Source organism: Hypanus sabinus, chromosome 13 (assembly GCF_030144855.1).
Source record: "Hypanus sabinus isolate sHypSab1 chromosome 13, sHypSab1.hap1, whole genome shotgun sequence".
NCBI lineage: Eukaryota > Metazoa > Chordata > Chondrichthyes > Myliobatiformes > Dasyatidae > Hypanus > Hypanus sabinus.
In genome coordinates, this window is record NC_082718.1 from 4183128 (window position 1) to 4203746 (window position 20619).

Sequence of the window (20619 nt, forward strand, 5' to 3'; positions counted from 1 at the left end):
CACGTGAACCTATTGCAATTTGCCTACCAACACAATAGGTCTATGGCAGACACAATCACAATACCTCTTCACGTGGCCTTATATCACCTGGACACCTTAACTTTCTGGGTGGAGTTAAAAAATAGCAAGGGTTAAAAAAAATAGTGGAAATCATATATAGGCCTCCAAATAGTAGCCAAGATGTGGGGTTGAGATTGCAAAGGAAGCTGGAAAAGAGATGTAATGAGAATTGTAATGGGGAACTTCAATATGAAAATGGATTGAAAAATCAGTTTGGTGACAGATCACAAGAGAGGGAATGCCTACAAGACGGCTTTTCAGAACAGTTTGTGCTTCAGCCTACTCAAGAAAGGCTATCTTAGATTGGGTGCTGTGTAATAACCCAGATGTTATTAGGGGAGCTTAATGTAAAGGAATCCTTAGGAGACAGTGATCATAAAATGATTGAATTCATACCGCAAATTGAGAGGGAGAAACATAACTCGTGTATGGAAGAAAAATAATTAGAAACATTGAATACCTACAGCACAATACAGGTCCTTTGGCCCACAAAGCTGTGCTGAACATGTCCCTACTTTAGAAATTACTAGGCTTACCTATAGCCCTCTATTTTACTAAGCTCCATGTACGTATCTAAAAGTCTCTTAAAAGATCCTATCGTATCTGCCTCCACCACCGTTGCCAGCAGCCCATTCCACGCACTCACCACTCTGAGTAAAAAAAACTTACCTCTGACATCTCCTCTGTACCTACTCCCCAGCAACTTGAACCTGTGTCCTCTTGGGGCAACCATTTCAGCCCTGGGAAAAAGCCTCCACCTATCCACATGATCAATGCCTCTCATAATCTTATATACCTCTATCAGGTCACCTCTCATCCTCCTTCACTCTAAGGAGAAAAGGCTGAATTCACTCACTATTCTCATAAGGCATGCTCCCCAATCCAGGCAACACCCTTCTAAACTCCTCTGCACCCTTTCTATGGCTTTCACATCTTTCCTGTAGTGAGGTGACCAGAACTGAGCACAGTACTCCAAGTGAGGTGTGACCAGGATCATATATAGCTGCAACATTTCCTCTCGGCTCCTAAATTCAATTTCACGATTGATGAAGGCCAATACACCATATGCCTTCTTAACCACAGAGTCAACCTGCGCAAATGCTTTGAGCATCCTATGGACTTGGACCCCAAGATCCCTCTGATCCTCCACACTGCCAAGAGTCTTACCATTAATACTATATTCTGCCATCATATTTGACCTACCAAAATTAACCACATCACACTTATCTGGGTTAAACTACATCTGTCACTTCTCAGCCCAGTTTTGCATCCTATCAATGTCCTGCTGTAACCTCTGACAGCCCTCCACACTATCCACAACACCTCCAACCTTTGTGGCATCAGCAAACTTACTAACCCATCCCTCCACTTCCTCATTCAGGTCATTTATAAAAATAACGATCAGTAAGGATCCCAGAACAGATTCCTGAGGCACTCCACTGGTGACTGATCTCCATGAAGAATATGACCCACCTACAACTACTCTTTGCCTTCTGTGGGCAAGCCAGTTCTGGATCCACGAAGCAACGTCCCCTTGGATCCCATGACTCCGTACTTTCTTCCTAAGCCTTGCACGGCGTACCTCATCAAGTGCCTTGCTGAAATCCATATACACTACATCTACTGCTCTTCCTTCAGCAACGTGTTTAGTCACATCCTCAAAAAATTCAATCAGTCTCGTAAGGCATGACCTGCTCTTTACAAAGCCATACCAACTACTCCTAATCATATTATCCCTCTCCAAATGTTCATAAATCCTGCCTCTCAGGATCTTCTCCACCAACTTACTAACCACTGAGGTAAGACTCACTGGTCTATAATTTCCTGGGGTATCACTACCCCCTTTCTTGAATAAAGAAACAACATCCTCAACCCTCCAATCCTCAGGAACCTCTCCCGTCCCCATTGATGATGCAAAGATCATCGCCAGAGGCTCAGCAATCTTCTCCCTCGCCTCCCACAGTAGCCTGGGGTACATTAGTCCGGTCCTGGCGACTTATACAATTTGATGCTTTCCAAAAGCTCCAGCACATCCTCTTTCTTAATAGCAACATGCTCAAGCTTTTTAGTCTACTGCAAGTCATCACAACAATCACTAAGATCCTTTTCCATACTGAATACTGAAGTACCTCTGCTATTTCCTCTGATTCCATACACACTTTCCTACTGTCACATTTGATAGGTCCTACTCTTTCACGTCTTATCCTCAAGCTCTTCACATACTTGTAGAATGCCTTGGGGTTTTCCTTAATTCTGCCCACCAAGGCCTTCTCATGACCCTTCTGGCGCTCTTAATTTCCTTCTTAAGCTACTTCCTAGTAACCTTATAATCTTCTAGATCTCTAACATTACCTAGCTCTCTGAAACTTTTGTAAGCTTTTCTTTGCTTCTTGACTAGATTTATTACAGCCTTTGTACACCACGGTTCCTGTACCCTACCATAACTTCCCTGTCTCATTGGAACGTATCTATACAGAACTCTACACAAATATCCCCTGAATATTTGCCACATTTCTTCCGTACTTTTCCCTGAGAACATCTGTTTTCAATTTAAGCCTCCAATTTCCTGCCTGATAGTCTCATAATTCCCCTTATTCCACTTAAACTCTTTTCTAACTTGTCTGTTCCTATCTCTCTCCAATGCTATTGTAAAGGACATAGAGTTGTGATCACTATCTCCAAAATGTTCTCCCACTGAGAGATCTGACACCTGACCAGGTTCATTTTCCAATACCAAATCAAGTACAGCCTCTCCTCTTGTAGGCTTATCTACATATTGTGTCAAGAAACCTTCCTGAACACACCTAACAAACTCCACCCCATCTAAACCCCTCAATCTAGGGAAATGCCAATCGATATTTGGGAAGTTAAAATCTCCCATCACGACAACTCTGTTATTATTACACCTTTCCAGGATCTGTTTCCCTATCTACTCCTCGATATCCCTGTTACTATTAGGCTGCCTATAAAATACACCCAGTAAAGTTATTGATCTGTTCCTGTTCCTAACCTCCACCCACAGAGACTCCGTAGACAATCCCTCCATGGCGTCCACCTTTTCTGCAGCCGTGACACTATCTCTGATCAACAGTGCCACTCCCCCACCTCTTCTGCCTCCCTCCCTGTCCTTTCTGAAACATCTAAAACCCAGCACTTGAAGTAACCATTCCTGTCCCTGAGCTATCCAAGTCTCTGTAATGGCCACCACATCATATCTCCAAGTACTGATCCACGCTCTGAGCTCATCCACTTTGTTCACAACACTCCTTGCGTTAAAATAGAGGCATTTCAAGCCTTCGGTCTGAGCGCGTCCCTTCTCTGTCACCTGCCTATCCCCACTCTCGCACTGTATCCAAGCTTTTTCTATTTGTGAGCCAACCGTCTCTCTCCCAATCTTTTCATTTCGGTTCCCACCCCCCCCAACAATTCTAATTTAAACTCTCCCCAGTAGCCTTAGCAATCCTCCCCACCAGGCAATTGGTCCCCCTGGGATTCAAGTGCAACACATCCTTTTTGTACAGGTCACACCTGCCCCAAAAGAGGTCCCACTGAACCAGAAATCTGAATCCCGGCTCCCTGCTCCAATTCCTCAGCCGTGCATTTATCCTTCACCCTTTCCTATTCCTATTCTCACTGTCGTGTGGCACAGACAGTAATCCCGAGATTACTATCTTTGCAGTCCTGCTTCTCAACTTCCTTCCTAACTCCCTGTAGACCTTTTTCAGAACCTCTTCCCTTTTCCCACCTATGTCATTGGTACCAATATGTACCACGACCTTGGGCTGTTCTCCCTCCCACCGCAGGATATCTTGGATGCGATCCGAAACATCCCTGGCACCTGGGAGGCAAACTACCATCCGAGTTTCTTTCCTGCATCCACAGAATCGCCTGTCTGACCCCCTAACTGTAGAATCCCCTATCACTACCGCCTTCCTCTTCCCTTCCCTACCCTTCTGAGCCACAGGGCCAGACTCTGTGCCAGAGGCACGGCCACTGCCGCTTCCCCCAGGTAGGCTGTACCTAACAGTACTCAGACAGGAGTACTTACTGTCAAGGGGTACAGCCACAGGGGTACTCTCTAGTACCTGACTCTTTCCCTTCCCCCTCCTGACTGTAACCCATTTCTCTGTCTCCCGTGGCCTGGTGTGACCACCTGCCTGTAACTCCTCTCTATCACCTCCTTGCTCTCCCTGACTAGGCGAAGGTCATCGAGCTGCTTCTCCAATTTTCTAACTCGGTCCCTCAGGAGCTGCAGCTCGACACACCTGCTGCAGATATTGCTGTCTGGGAGGCTGGGAGACTCCAGGACCCTACACATCTGACACTGAGCACAGAAAACTGGCCTCACACATTTACTTCTTATCTTGCCTCATCCCGTTACCGCCTAAGCCTGTTGAGCCAAAGCCCTATCACTCTGTTGCCTCTCACTCCGCTGCCCGCTGGATACAGTGGTCTTCTTTTTTAAACCTTTCTTGCTCTACTGTCTGACATCACGCGCCTGAGCAGTCTCGCCTCTCTTTAACCCGGGTAGTAAAAAACTCCCTTCGGTCCAAAATATCAGCAGTTCACTCGCAGCCCTCTTAATCCAAATTAAAAACCATTGAAGATTCCTTGCCTTTTTAAATCTTTTGCCCTCTGCTGGCTGACGTCTCACCTCCCTTTAACCCGAGTAGTAAAAAAAATTAGTAGACTTGAGAGAGGAGCTTGCCCAGGTGGACTGGAGGAGGATACTGGCAGGGATGGTAGCAGAGCAGAGATGGCCGAAATTTCTGGGAATAGTTCACAAGGTGCAGGATAGATATGTCCCATAGAGGATGTTGTTCTCAAATGCAGGTGTAGGCAACTGTGGCTGACAAAGGAAGTTAAGGACTGCATAAAAGCCAAGGAAAGGGCAGATAAGGTAGCAAAAGATGAAATACGAGGGTAGACTAACCAATAATATAAAGCAGGATACCAAAAGATTTTTCAGTTATATAATGAGTAAAAGGGAGGCGAGAGTTGATATTGGACCATTGGAACACGATGCTGGTGAGGTAGTAATGGGGCCAAAAACGGCAGCTGAACTTAATTGGTACTTTGTATCTACCTTCACTGTAGAAGACACTAGCAGCAGGGTGCCAGAGGTCCTTGAGTGTCAGAAAGCAGGAGGGAGTGCCATTGCTATTACAAAGGAAAAAGTGCTAGGCAAACTCAAAGTTCTCAAGACGGATAAGTCACTTGTAGCCAGATGGACAACATCCCAGAGCCCTGAAAGAGGTTGCTGAAGAAGACCATGGATGCAATGGTCATGCCCGGGAGGTCCTGCTTCTCAACTTTTTACCTAGCTCTCCGAATTCTCTTCTCAGGACTTTATTGCTTTTTCTTCCTATATCACTGGTACCAATATGTACCAAGACATCTGGTTGCTTCCCTCCTGCCAAATATTGTGGATACAATCTGAGACATCCCTGACCCTGACACCTGGGAGGCAACCTACCATCCGGGAGTCCCGTTCACGTCCACACATTCTCCTGTCTGTTCCCCTCACTATTGAGTCCCCTGTCACTACCGATCCCCTCTCTTTCCCTTCTGCACTATAGACCCATGCTCAGTGTGTGTGTGTGTGTTTATATACACACCCACTTACTGTAATTGATTGATTGATTTTCCTTTCTATATTTATCATGTATTGCATTGTACTGCTGCTGTTAAGGTAGCAAATCTCATGACACATGCCAGTGTTAACAGACCTGATTCTGGTAGTGGGAATGGGTGTGGTGGTTGGGTCTGATGGGAGGAACTGAAGATGTGAATGCTTTTACCTCTTCAGAGACTATCAATTGTATCAATGATTTCAAACTGCTCTTTTCCAGTTGGCACCCATGGCAACAAATGTCGCAGTCAGTTTTCACTGCAGGCAGAAATAGAATTTACTATCCTGGAACCAATATTTAACTTTCAGTCGACGTCACTAAAACAGATAATTTATTGCCACATTCCTTTTTGTGGGAAGTTGCTGTGATAGTAAATGCATCAGATTTTTACAGAAAAGCAGCTGGGAGAAGCTTCTACTAGTTTGGGGCGTGTTTTTGAGGCCTTTGGAGATTGCACAAATTAGCAATAGCTGCCTAGGAACTTTGTTTTTAAAGAACTGTGCTAATTGTGTTATAAAGCACCTCATTACTAAAGGAGACGACACTAATGCATTGGTATTGCTTGCACCAAGATCCAGAGGAAAACTTTAGTTTGTTTCAAATCCGGCCAGATCATACTGTAGGTAAGTAATACAAGACTTTGTTCTTAAGTTACCATCAGTAGTGGGCAAGTTGTTGGAGAAGATCCTGAGAGGCAGGACTTATGAGCATCTGGAGAGATATACTCAGATTAGGGATAGTCAGCATGGCTTTGTCAAGGGCAGGTCGTGCCTTACGGACCCGAATGAATTCTTTGAGGATGTAACAAAACACATTGATGAAGGTAGAGCAGTGGATGTGGTGTATATGGATTTCAGTAAGGCATTTGATAAGGTTCCCCATGCAAGCCTCCTTCAGAAAGTAATTTGGCATGGGATGCAAGGAGACCTTGCTTTGTGGATCCAGAATTGGCAGAACCACAGAAGGCAAAGGGTGGTTGTGGATGGTTTGTATTCTGCATGAAGGTCAGTGACCAGTGGTGTCCCACAGGGATGTGTTCTGGGATCTCTCCACATTGTGATTTTTATAAATGACCAAGATGAGTAAGTAGAAGGGTGGGTTAGTAAGTTTGCTGAGGATACAAAGGTTGGGGATGCCGTGGATAGTGTGGAGGGTTGTCAGAGGTTACAATGGGACATCGATAGGATGCAGAACTGGGCTGAGAAGTGACAGATGGAGTTCAACCAAGATAACTGTGAAGTAGTTCATTTTGGCAGGTCAAATTTTAAGAAAGAATATTAATGGTAAGTACTTGGTAGTGTGGAGGACAAGCGAGATCTTGGGATCTGCGCAGGTTGACAATGTTGTTAAGAAGGTGTATGGTGTGTTGGCCTTCATCAACTGTGGGATTGAGTTCAAGAGCCTTAAGGTAATGTTACACTATACAAGACCTTAGTCAGACTCCACTTGGAGTACTGTGCTCAGTTCTGGTCACCTCATTACAGGAAGGATGTAGATGCTATAGAGAGAGTGCAGAGGAGATTTACAAGGATGCTGCCTGGATTGGAGAGCATGCCTTTGGAGAATAGACTGAGTGACCTTGGCCTTGTCTTCTTGGAGTGACAGTGGATGAGAGATGACCTGATAGAGATATATAAGATGATGAGAGTCATTGATCGTGAGGATAACCAGAGGCTTTTTCTGAGGGCTGAAATGGCTAACATGAGGGGGCATAGATTTAAGGAGCTTGCAAGTAGGTACAAGGAGGATGTTAGAGGTAAGTTGTTCTGTTTTACACAGAGAGTGGTGGGTGCATAGAATGCACTGCCAGTGAAGATGGTAGGTGCGGATACAATAGGGTCTTTTAAAAGACTCTTAGATAGGGACATGGAGCATAGAAAAATAGAGGGTTATGCAGTCGGGAAATCCTCAGCAGCTTCTACAGTAGGTTACATTGTTGGCACAACATTGTGGGCCGAAGGGCCTGTAATCTGCTGTATGTTCTATGATAATAGCTAGTCATTAAATAATGATACCAACACTTCCTTGCGGTGAGGGTTTGCTATTTCCTGGATTTTGAGCTAGATACACATCTGACAAGTTGACTGGATAGAGACTGCTATATGCAAATGACAACATTTCAATTTTAAAATAAAAGCTCATTTTTCTCCACAATGCTCTTTCACAAAGATATCTTCACGTGCTGATTCTTATTTTTCTCCCATTTTGTACACTGAATGTAGAAACAGCACAGTACAGGCTCAATGATGTGCCAACCTATATAAACCTATTCCACAATCATAGCATGTACTTGGGAAAATGCCAGACTTTTTTTTAATCCGCAAAATAGCTGGTGCAAATAACTGGACCACAGATTAAACACTTATGACTACAAGGACTAAAGGAAGACTGTTGATCTCTCCCCTCAATATCATAATGGACCTGAAGAATATTGTGATGCTCCGGGGGGGGGAGGGGGGGCATAGTCGACAGCCCACCCTTGCATTTCCAATGACCAGCACCGTTCTTGTGGTAAAATGCTTTTGCGGGATTATTGTGGGAGTTCCAGTTCATTTACTGTTACATGTCAGCTTGGGTTACACAGTTATTTGCTTGTGTATTTGTAGATCACCCTAACTGTAATCGGGGTGTGTGATGGTCACTTCTCCTGTGTTTATCACAATAAAAGGGTGTGACGTGGCCAAGTGCTCAAGGCATTGGACTAGCAATCTGAAGGTCGTGAATTTGAGCCCTGACCGGGGCCGCCTGTTGTGTCCTTGAGCAAGGCACTTAACCACACACTGCTCCAGTCCACCCAGCTGAAAATGGGTACCAGCAAAATGCTGGAGGTTAACCTTGCGATAGACTGGTGTCCTAACTGGGGGGAAGCTTATTAACAATAAGATTGTTGAGCTTCCTCATCTGTCATTATGGACCAAATGCTCGCCACAATGTTATTATATATCCTACTGAAATGGAATTTATACTTTAAAATGTGATCTGGAGTATTAAGGTAATATCAAACTCTAAAAATGGGTAGACTTTTCAACATTTCGTGCTGCATTTCAAAATACTCTATATTCAGCAGGCCAAAGATCTTCTCCTTAGTTTTAAAAAAATGTGCTAGCCTTGAAGGTTGAACCCCATGCTGAATGTGAAAAGGCAGGTGTGCAGCTTCTGACAAGAAGGAGTTAAGTAAAGAACTTAAAGACACCAGACTTTTTTTCTGTCACAACACAATTATTTCAACCAGTTATATGAGCAATTAAGTTACAAGTACCACAGTAGTAGGAAAATGAGCATTTCCTCTAAAGTCTTGCCAGGGTTCAACATATAATTCTTTAGATTTCTTAATATGTTTGATTCTAATGACCTAACACAGTAAACTTCCAACTACACCAAATACAATTTACTCTTCAGATGCTTTGTAAAAGTAATTAGAGGCAAGGCTTTCAACTATGGAGATTCTGAGACAAAAGACAACATGCAGACTTCATTTGATATTCAGAATGATTCTGAGAAGTGCTACAGAAGACTTTCTTTCCCAGATGGTTTGTCACTTAACTGTGAGTGGTGATAGAGTATTTGACCTTTGGAGAAGGAATTAGCAAAGGAAGAAATGAGAACTCGATCAAGACCAAACCCAATTTTAACTCATCTGACATTCTAACTATAGTATTTTTGGGAATACAAAAGCCATTTTCCCAATTTCTATTAAGTGCTTAAGAAAGAACTCACTCAGACTGCATTATGTGTCTTAACACAATTTTTCCTACAGTGGCTGTATGAATAATTAAGCAAAGGATATGGAAAAATTAAACAAGAACTTGGTAATAAGAAACAAGAACTTGTTTTGTACTAATATCTATACAGTTACTCTATCTGCACACTTCTTATCTTGACTCTAAAGATTTATCTGAAAGAAGCTGAGTGCAACTTGACTGGATGAATGCCGTTTCAGCAACACCGAAAGTCTGACACCTTCCAGGACATCAAAACCTCTCGATTCGCATGTCATCCATCATCTTAAACAGTTAATTGTTCCACTACTAGTATACTATGGTTGCAGCACGTACTAGTTATATAAAAAAATACTCTACAGAAATTAACCAAAGCTTCCCTCCTCCCCCCCCCCCCCACCCCCTGCACAGTATCCATCTCTCAAATCCATAACAGTCATCTAGAAAGACAAGATCACTGGGCACAAAGGAATGTCATCATTTTCAAATTTGCTTCATGGCCACACACAATATCTTTTGGAAATGTTCATCTTTTCCATCATTGTTTGACCTAAATAATGGAACTCTTATCCAGCTGTTGGAGTATTTGCAACATGGGGTTAGCAATGATTCAGAAGAAAGCTCATATTCAACATCTCAAGAGTAAATAGAGAAGGGAAATAAATTTTGGCTTTATAGCAGTGTAAACTTCCAATAAATCAAAAGTATTCTCTGATTTGTAAGGTGCATATTTTTTAAAAATCTTAGCTGTTTTGAAGGAGAATATCTGTGTTGAATGCTAATGTTTAGAAAACATCTAGTAAAAAGACAGAAGCAGAATAAAATTCTCCCTGCACTGATTAAGCAACCACTTGGTTTGATATTGTACAAGTCTCCACTGACCACTCTAGGTTAATTTATGCAGGAGATACAATCGACACAAACAGCTGGAAGAACTCAGCAGGTTGAGTGACATCTGTGGAGAAAAGAGACGGCCAACATATTGGGTTGCAACCCTACCTACATACATTCGGATTGAGGGCACAGAGCGAAGACAGACCATAAGATATAGGAGCAGAAGTAGGCCAATCAGCTGACTGAATGACTAGTATACTGAAATGAGAAGAAGGGCAAGACAGAGGATGATGGGTAAGGGTGGGTACAGATGAAGCAGGGAGAGGTAAATGATAGGCAGATGACTCCTCCTCTCCCACCCTCACCTGCCTCAAATTGCCCATCATCAAGAAAAAGGTAAACCAGATTCGAGTACAACTGTCAACTATCTATAGTAAAGGACCATAAAATATAGGATCAGAATTAGGTCACTTGGCCCATTATGTCTGCTCTGCCATTTCATCATTGCTGATCCATTTTCCTCCTCAGCTGCAATTCCTGCTTTCCCCCCATATCCCTTCATGCCTTGACAATAAATTGCACAGATTCCTCCTCACCTCCATTATAAAAGGATGCCCCTCTATTTTAGACTGTCTCCTCCTGTCTTAGACTCTCCCACCATAGGAAACATCCTCTCCTCATCCAACTCTATCAAGGCTTTTCACAATTCAATAGGTTTCAATTAGGTCATGCTTCATTCTTCTGAATTCTGCTGAATACAGGCCCAGAGCCAATAAAATTCTCTTCATATGACAAGCCGTTCAATCCTGGAATCATTTTTGTGAACCACTGTTGAACTTTCTCCAGTTTCAGAATGTCCTTTCTAAGATAAGGGGCTTAAACATGGTCACAGTTACTAATCTTGGTTGGTACTCCATCAATTGCACTTCACTTGAGAGTCTTACACAAGATGATAGGCCAAGCAGCTTTCCCATCTACGTTTCACAACGTGCCACCTCATCTTAATTTGTGTTACCTCCTATATTGATTTCATGCTAGCCGCTATTCAGAATGCCCATTTATCTCCATTTGCATTCCCCATTACTTCAATTACTTTGCACAAAAAAACTACGTGGACTGTCTTCAGAACTAGAAGTAATGTAAAATCTGACAACTGTCCACCTATAATTGATTGATCATAGAGTTTAATATTTTTAATATCCTTTTATAAATACTTATGAAAAATGTTACAATGGAATAAAATTAAAATGCTGGTGGAAAAGGGTAGTTAAGTATTTCAGGAATGCACAATATATGACACCAGTGTAAATCAGTGACAGATGGCTACCATGAGATATTTGTTGCTCAAGCGCCATCACTGTGAACCATATTGCTTTTAGTACAGTACATAACACTATTTGGCAAATTCTGCCAGGGTGATAGTAGCAATTAAGCACTTTACTATGGAAATGAGCAAATTCAAACTTATAAGTGAGAACATGTTAACTGGGAGAATCATAGTGGAACATGCTGTTTTCCTACTGGAACGTCTACCTGCATCTAGCAAGATTGAAGAAAACAATATTGCTCTGTAACTCTATAACTGGTACCACTATTTTCACTGGGCTACGGTAGATTTAGGGTAGTCAAGAGTAAGCACAATTAAATATCCCTGTCCTTGCTAAAAGGTACTGACCAGTCTCAACATCCTGGACATAGAAGTGAAGATCATCTGTAATCTCAGTGACAAATACAGGCTTGTAGTTGACTGTGCGCTCCTTCTCCTCTGCAACCTGTAGCACTGCTTCTTCTGCTGGCTGCTCCTCATAATTTGACCACACCTACGAAAAAGTTATGAAGAAATAGTGAGCAGTGTCTCAGTACTACCTGAGAGAAACTTGCAGTAATACAAATAATTAAACAAGGAAGTATTAGAAGTTCTGAGCAGGCTGACGAGCATCTCATAGGCCTGCATCTCTTGAGTCTCCCCAACAGACCTATTTAGTACAGAGATGACATAGTTTTTTTTTCAGCCTGAAGGCTGTGAACCTTAGCAATTTGCTAGCTCAGGGGACTGAAGAAGCTGAATACATTCAAGACAGGATCACTAATTTTTGCACATTAGGGGTATCATGGGATTTGGCAGTAAGTGAGAAAAAGAACTGAGGTAGATGAGGCACAGTCATACTGAACTGTAGGGCAGGCCTATGGAATTACTTTGTCTAGCCCTCCCTTCCTTTATTTCTCTCACAATAGATCCTTTGATGTTCATCTTTTACCTACTTTTGTTTTCAACTAAAGAAGGCTTTCAAAGAGAGAAAGTCTCACACAGACACACACATACACTTACTTCATGAATGACTAAGCAGATCGAAGGTGTGTAGCACCAGTCTTAATATGGTATCCCTGGTAATAGTACTTTTATGACTATCCCATCTCCAACAATGTTTTTAAAGACGTTATAAAAAATATTTAAAAGAGGTTGTGAGAATAATTTCAATGATTTCAACGTCTAAGAGAAGTTTGAATAGGTACATGGATAGTAGGGGTATGGAAGGCTATGATACTTTGATGGGAGTAGGCAGTTTAAATAGTTTTGGCGTGGATGAGATGGGCAGAAGGGCCTGTTTCTGTGCTGTATGACTCCATTGAAATTGAACATTTCCACATCATCAGCCAACACTGTCTTATTGGATCAGAGAGTAGCAGGATTGATTCAAGTCTGCTTGGCCAGAAACAGAAGGGCAATTTGAAACAGAAGTAACTCATGCAGTGGGAACTTGGGTTCCAAGCACCCAAAACCCACTGAAAACCTGAGCAATGTATTACCTACATAACTGGAAACTTTTGGACATTTGCATGTGAAACTCTCCAGAAACACAAGAATATAACTACAGGAATACAGACTGGCTAGAACACAGGTGACTATTCAGCATATTTTTTTCTGCACCAGCCATCTACCACAGCAATGCAACAATGGATCTGTCCATTGGGCACCATTTGTACTACAACACTATGCCTTGGTAGCAGTCAGTAGAGAATTAAGAAAAGACATGCCACAAAAGGCAAAGTAAAACACACTTTTTCATTAAAACTTCTGTAACAATTCCATTAGCCTCTGATCTTCTATCATCCAGGTCACATCCATCATGAGAATAAAGTACTTACATTTTGGAGGAAGGTTAGACTGGGTAAATTGCTTATATTACTCCTATAGTCTATTTCACAAACTGATTTTGTGTTAATAACTTTCATGTTCTATTTCCAGACTGCATGAAGCAAAGGACATGTTTTAAATTTTAGAAGTGACAAGAACAATGTTCTCTCTTACAGACATAATTTCAGATCTACGTTAATATAATGTCCTTAATAATAAGGCCCCAAGGAAATGAGAGAATCATCCTCCATTGTATTCAGGTTCCTCAACTCAGTAGATACATAGCAAGAATTCCCACAGCTGTGTTCACAGCTAGAAGCTCCTTCATTAACATACATCCAATCCTAAATAACACATTCAAAAGGTCTTCTCGGGGGGACCTTCAGCAAAACATGATCCCTGGATAGTTCAAGCCTATTTCCCCTTTGTGTACACATAGCTGTTCCCCCGAGCTGTGAACCATCATCTGTCGCCAAACTTGCCCTCTGGAGCATGAAGCAAGGACTCTCGAAGGTGAGCTCACTGAATTTCCTCATCAGACATCAGTTATATAGTTGTGCAAGACATGAAAGGAACTCCCCAGAGATATTTTCCACAAAATGCTCTTTCCTTTGTCACTTCTTTTTAAATTTACTAACATTTCATAAAGCTGAAACTTCTTAGTATTTTTATACAGCAAGGCTTTGAGGTATTGGGAAAATTACATTTTTTTAAACACTCCATTACTTATCAGGCTAGTTCATCTCATCTTTCTAATCAGCAAGTCTTTGGTCATATCAGAGGAATAGATAAGAATTTATGCTTCACAGAGATTTTGTATGCAAACATGGTTCAAGATATTGGGTTGTTATGAGAAGATTGGTTTTTGGGCAGTGCAAGAGTATTAAGTGTAAGACTATGCATTGCTTTTATTTCTGAACTACATTACCTTTCAATGAGTGGACAAAATGACTTAATGCCTTGTCCCTAACTATTATTTATTACTCAAGACTTCAATGCTCTTTGGATTTCCTTTATTTCTCTAGTTATCTCTCTTGGCATTCATTAAATGTCATTGCTTCACTGGCAATGGCAATTACTCCATCATCTTCTCTTCCAAGTTTCAAGGTTGGTATGCCCATGGGGGAAAAGCTTGCTGTCCTCATGTCCAGCATACCTCTCTCATTCAACTTTGCTCCACTCATTCTGAGCCAATGAATCACCTTTCCCTCTCAACATATCCAATTGGTCTTGCTGTCCAGAAGCATATATATTTTATCACCTTTGATCAAAGCTTGACTTATAAGTAACAAAAGCTTTCCCCTTTGCCAAAGTCTGTTCATAGCTTTCTCCATTCCACCCAAAGCAATGTACAGTACATAATACAAAATCATAGATTTTGCACAAAATTATGCCATTTAATCCATCACATTTATGTGTTTTCTTCTAAATTCAATCATCTATCCCAGTACCCAGCAAGAAGTGATACTTTAGAACCTGATAACAGAGGCTAACAAATACAGCATTTAAAGCTGCTAATTTAAAGTAGTGCTAATTATTTTAAAAATAATTAAAATACATTCAAAGTAATAAGCAATTAAAATCAATAAATTAAATTTGAACAAGCATGAAAGAAACAGAACATAAGGTTTTCTTCCAAATATCCACATGAAGCAACCCATTGAAATTAATGGGGTTTCCTAGCTAATGTCTAGATCTAACTGCTGTGAGAATGTAGAGGTGGATTTTCAAGCATAATGCTGCAAAATTCAAAGGATGATTGGCCTCTGCCAATGGATTTCATGTGGTCCAATGATGAGGCAGGACCACAAGTGCAGCAATATCTGTCCCTCAGCTTGTCTTGGACTTATGGGGTAGAGCTATATAAGTGCAGGATGCACTTATTGGTGAATGGCTGAATGTGGCTGATTCCAAAGGGAACTGGAAGTCACAGCTAGTTTTCATATTGGAGCAGTGACATCTTAAGTATAAACAATTTTGGATATAGTACTCATTCTCATTTGGATTATTTTCCTCCCAATTTTCTCTTCTGAAGAATACATTGCACCAAATGAATACTTTTGAAGAGTAGTCATGTCTCCTCAGTAAATTAACACAGTAATGTTACACATGGAAAAATTGATGGTGATTAATGGTGATGATAAAGAAGAAAATGCTGGTGGGACACTGGAGAACTCTTACTCACTGGGAAATAGGGTCTTGGCTTAATGTCTCATCATAAACACAATATACATAGAAAAATAAAGTTTTCTCAGTATTTCAATAGATTTACAGGAAGATTTACAATAGATTTACTGTTTGGCTTTGCTGCTTACCGCAGCTGCACCTGTGCTCTTCGGTCAGCTAGTTGTTGCTGATATTTTGCTCTGTTAGCCTGGGCGGCAGAGCAATAAAAGGGACGTCTCCCTGTCTTGCCCTGCAGCTTCCAGTGGGGTTAGTTGGCCCCCAGTTTCTGTTCTTCCTCCTCAGCCACAGCCAAAGGCTTTATTTAAATGTCAATTTGGACAACTAATCCATAAATTTCAAGTGCCCATGAGTCATCTACCTAACTAACTAACGTTAACAGGTGAGGCTTCACGCTCATCTGCTCTCATCCCATCCTCCCGTAACCCCACTAAGGATAGGGCTCCCTTTGTCCTCACCTACCATCCCACCAGCCTCCAGGTTCGACGTATAATTCTCCGTAACTTCCGCCACCTCCAACAGGATCCCACTACCAAGCACATCTTTCCCTCCCCCCTTCTTTCTGCTTTCTGCAGGGATCGCTCCCTAAGCAACACCCTTGTCCATTCGTCCCCCCCATCCCTTCCCACCGATCTCCCTCCCGGCACTTACCCTTGTAAGCGGAACAAGTGCTACACCTGCCCTTACACTTCCTCCCTCACCACCATTCTGGGCCCCAGACAGTCTTTCCAGTTGAGGCGACACTTCACCTGTGAGTCGGCTGGTGTGGTATACTGCGTCCGGTGCTCCCGGTGTGGCCTTTTATATATTGGTGAGACCTGACGCAGACTGGGAGACCGTTTCGCTGAACACCTACACTCGGTCCGCCAGAGAAAGCAGGATCTCCCAGTGGCCACACATTTTAATTCCATGTCCCATTCCCATTCTGATGTGTCTATCCATGGCCTCCTCTACTGTCAAGAAGAAGCCACACTCAGGTTGGAGGAACAACACCTTATATCCCATTTGGGTAGCCTCCAACTTGATGGCATGAACAATGATTTCTCTAACTTCCGTTAATACCCCCCCTCCTCTTCTCACTGCATCTCTCGTTTATTTATTTATCTCCCCCTCCCCTTTTTTTCTTTTCTCTTTTCTCTCTCTGTCCCTCCCACAATCATTCCTTACCTGCACTCCATCTCCCTCTGGTGCTCCCCTCCCCCTTTCTTTCTCCTAGGCCTCCCGTCCCATGATCCTTTCCCTTTTCCAGCTCTGTATCCCTTTTGCCAATCAACTTTCCAGCTCTTAGCTTCATCCCTCCTCTCCTGTCTCCACCTATTATTTCTGATTTCCCCCTACCCCTCCCACTTTCAAATCTCTTACTATCTCTTCTTTCAGTTAGTCCTGACGAAGGGTCTCGGCCCGAAATGTCGACTGTACTTCTTTCTATAGATGCTGCCTGGCCTGCTGCGTTCCATCAGCACTTTGTGTGTGTTGTTTGAATTTCCAGCATCTGTAGATTACCTCCTGTTAATGTCAACAGGTATCCAGCTGTGAAGATATCACAAGCAAACACGGTTCCCTTTTGTTGTCCAGGGAACAGGCTTTCTAGCAGGATTATTGAACTATTCTGAGGATGGGAAAAGACATCTGACTTCTCTCTTTCTTCTAACTGTGAGGAACCAGTATGTCACTCATAAACACATCTGAATTCATTTCATTTGATATAGATTGAAAACAAATTATGGGAGCTCCCCTTTCAGCATATGTTTGAGCTGGTCTGGATTATTTTGCAACTTTTTTTTTTGCCTCCCAGGGTTTATCCAAGAGCAGATGTCAGGAGCAGAGAAGATTTTCAAGTATATATCTGATTACAAGAATCCTGAACTGATGTTGTGATCTGAGTTGCTAAAGAAGATGGATTGGCTATAATTACAGTATGAAAACATTAAAAAAAATCAATTTGATGCTAGAGAAGCACAGAACATCGATGTTTCCCGAGGCAGAACCCCTGCAAACAGTTATGATGCTCATGGCACAGCTACTGAGGCAGACCTCGTATTCATCTGCTCTACTCCACTGAAGCAGGTTATAGGCCTTGATGCCTATAACCCCAAGAGGCAGATAATGCACAGATTGTTACTTAGTCTTCACTTCGCTATTCAGAAAAAGCCAAAGATGGAAAAAAAAATCATTTGATCAGTTGAATGTAATCTCTCTTACCCTTTTAACTTTAACATTCATTTGGCTTTCAAATGTTTCTAATAGCTAATTTTTCTATTAGCTTGCCTTATTCCACTTACACCGAGGTAATTGCTGACTTCAAATTTACTTTCTATTTCTTCATCTTTACACTTACTGGTTCTAATTTAAAGTTTTATTTTAAAAAGGCCAAAGAATATTGCAGATGTAAACAAAAAATTCTGGAGATCTGCAGAAAGATAAGCAGCATGACTGAAGAAAAGAACAAGGCTAAAATTACAAGTTGCTTTTGAGAAGGCTGTGCTAGACAATCTTTTTGTGTTGCCTACAACACAAAAAGGGTGGAAAGTGTAAAGTATGGAGTTCCAGCATTTCGACCGAATGACAAATAAAGGACTTGCCCAAGCTGCTAGATGTACAATTCAAGATGAAGTTCCTCCGACGCATCTGCTGCACCTGATCCTGTATATAGTATAATGTCACCAATATTAAACAGAAAGTTGGAATCAACATTTCCTTTTAAGCTACAAAGAGCCAGCTTCTGAATTTTGCGAGGCAGGGGTAGGAATTATTTTGTTATTGCTACTGTGATTTATACATAGGCATTATTCAAAACAAATCCTTTCATACTGTTAGCAAACTGCATAATTAATTCGATATATCAAAAATTCCATTAAGCAATTCCCTTTCTTTGCTCGATACATTATTTGTCAAACTGTGAATCCATTAGATTCCATTTTTTTAATTTGAGGCAAGTTAATGCCATGTTCTTAATGGCAAAGTAAATTACAAGTTATTATATATTTATTAAAGAAAACTGTTGTCCTTTTTAAGATTAAAATGTCTTTTTTCTTTGTCCAGTTTCAAAATTAGTATATGTGAAAAAATATAAATATTCTGTATAATAAAAAAGTCAAAACATTCATATGCATTTTGTAGTTCCATTACTGGTTCTAGTTTGGAAGTATTCAAAAATTCCAAGTCATATCTCAGAACAGCACACATTGAAGCAGTAACCAGTAGAAATGGAAAGATCATTCGTCTTCTGGATCCATGGTGCAATAAGACAATATAACTACCATACACAATATGACTTGATCTGGTCTCATTCTGAGAAGCATGAAAGCAACACAGATCAGATTGCCATGATCAGGTCAACCAGGAGACCTCCTAGTACGGAATGAGAAATAATGCTGGAGGAGCCTGACTGCTCTGATAATTGCACTACTGACTAAATAGTTGCTTGGCAGGAAGGTTCAAGCAAACTATTTCCCCGACCATGTCAGGTGGACACCAAATCACCGCCCACCATAGTCTTTTAGGCAGCAAGCTTAGCTAGTCATTACAGACTGCTCCAAAACTAAAACTGGCAACATCAGAAACTAGATTGTCAAGCCAAGAGCTTCCCATGGATAGTTGCAGAAAAAACGGAAAAGCCGTCCAGAAAATACTGAAAATAATGGTAGGAATTCAACACACAGACACAAAGTAGTGAAACAGAGGTGGTGCCAGGGTAAGAAATTCAATTTTTAAAATGTTATGATTTTTAAAATTCATACTATTGGATTATATTTCCAGTTGTAAATTATTCTGAGCACATCTGTACTTCTGAAATGCATCATTTCTTTTTTTTAAAGAGAAATCTTTTACTGTGTAGAGTTAATTGACACTGGTGAGGCAATGACTGGCATTACTAAAGACTGTATCCTGGATCCACTGGCAAGTTGGCAATGTGTGCTGCCAGTACTCTCATCACTGCCCAATCAACTGAAAGAATATCTCAACAGTTATGAGATGAACGACAAAGAGCACTCCCTCTCACTTTGTGAATTTTGTGAGATATTTCACTGACCAGCAATGAATTGCAAAGTTGGTCATTTAATTTTCCTGATGTCAGCAAAATGGACACAAATTTAAGTAACAACACACACAAAATGCTGGTGGAACACAGCAGCCAGGTAGCATCCATAAGGAGAAGCACTGTCGACGTTCCGAGCCGAGACCCTTTGTCAGGACTAACTGAAAGGAAAGATAGTAAAGGATTTTGAAAGTAGTGAGGGGAGGGGGAAATGCGAAATGATAGGAGAAGACCGGAGGGGGAGGGATGAAACTAAGAGCTGGAAAGGTGATTGGCTAAAGTGATACAGAACTGGAGAAGGGAAAAGATCATGGGACGGGAGGGCTCGGGAGAAAGAAAGGGGCGGGGGAGCACCAGAGGGAGATGGAGAGCAGGCAGAGTGATGGGCAGAGAGAGAGAGAGAAAAAAAAACAAACAACTAAATATGTCAGGGTTGGGGTAAGAAGGGGAGGAGGGGCATTAACAGAAGTTAGAGAAGTCAATGTTCATGCCATCAGGTTGGAGGCTACCCAGCCGGTATATAAAGTGTTGTTCCTCCAACCTGAGTTTGGATTCATTTTGATAGTAGAGGAGGCCATGGATAGACATATCAGAATAGGAATAGGACGTGGAATTAAAATGTGTGGCCACTGGGAGATTCTGCTTTCTCTGGCGGACCAAGCGTAGGTGTTCAGCGAAACGATCTCCCAGTCTGCGTTGGGTCTCACCAATACATAAAAGGCCACACCGGGAGCACTGGACGCAGTATACCACACCAGCCGACTCACAGGTGAAGTGTTGCCTCACCTGGAAGGACTGTCTGGGGCCCTGAATGGCGGTGAGGGAGGAAGTGTAAGGGCAGGTGTAGCACTTGTTCCACTTACAAGGGTAAGTGCCAGGAGGGATTTTGGTGGGAAGGGATTGGGGGGGACGAGTGGACAAGGGAGTCGCGTAGGGAGCGATCCCTGCGGAAAGCAGAAGGGGGGGAGGGAAAGATGTGCTTGGTAGTGGGATCCTGTTGGAGGTGGCGGAAGT

The 20619-nt window shown here is 42.0% G+C and overlaps 1 protein-coding gene across 1 annotated transcript in view; it reads right to left on the reverse strand.

Annotated features, from left to right (window-relative positions):
* Positions 1-20619, reverse strand: part of snd1 (staphylococcal nuclease and tudor domain containing 1) — a 990315-nt gene that overhangs the window by 167591 nt on the left and 802105 nt on the right. The window contains exon 18 of the mRNA XM_059987006.1: positions 11922-12066. Within this exon, the coding sequence (XP_059842989.1) occupies positions 11922-12066 (145 nt within the window). The remainder of the gene's footprint in view (positions 1-11921; positions 12067-20619) is intronic.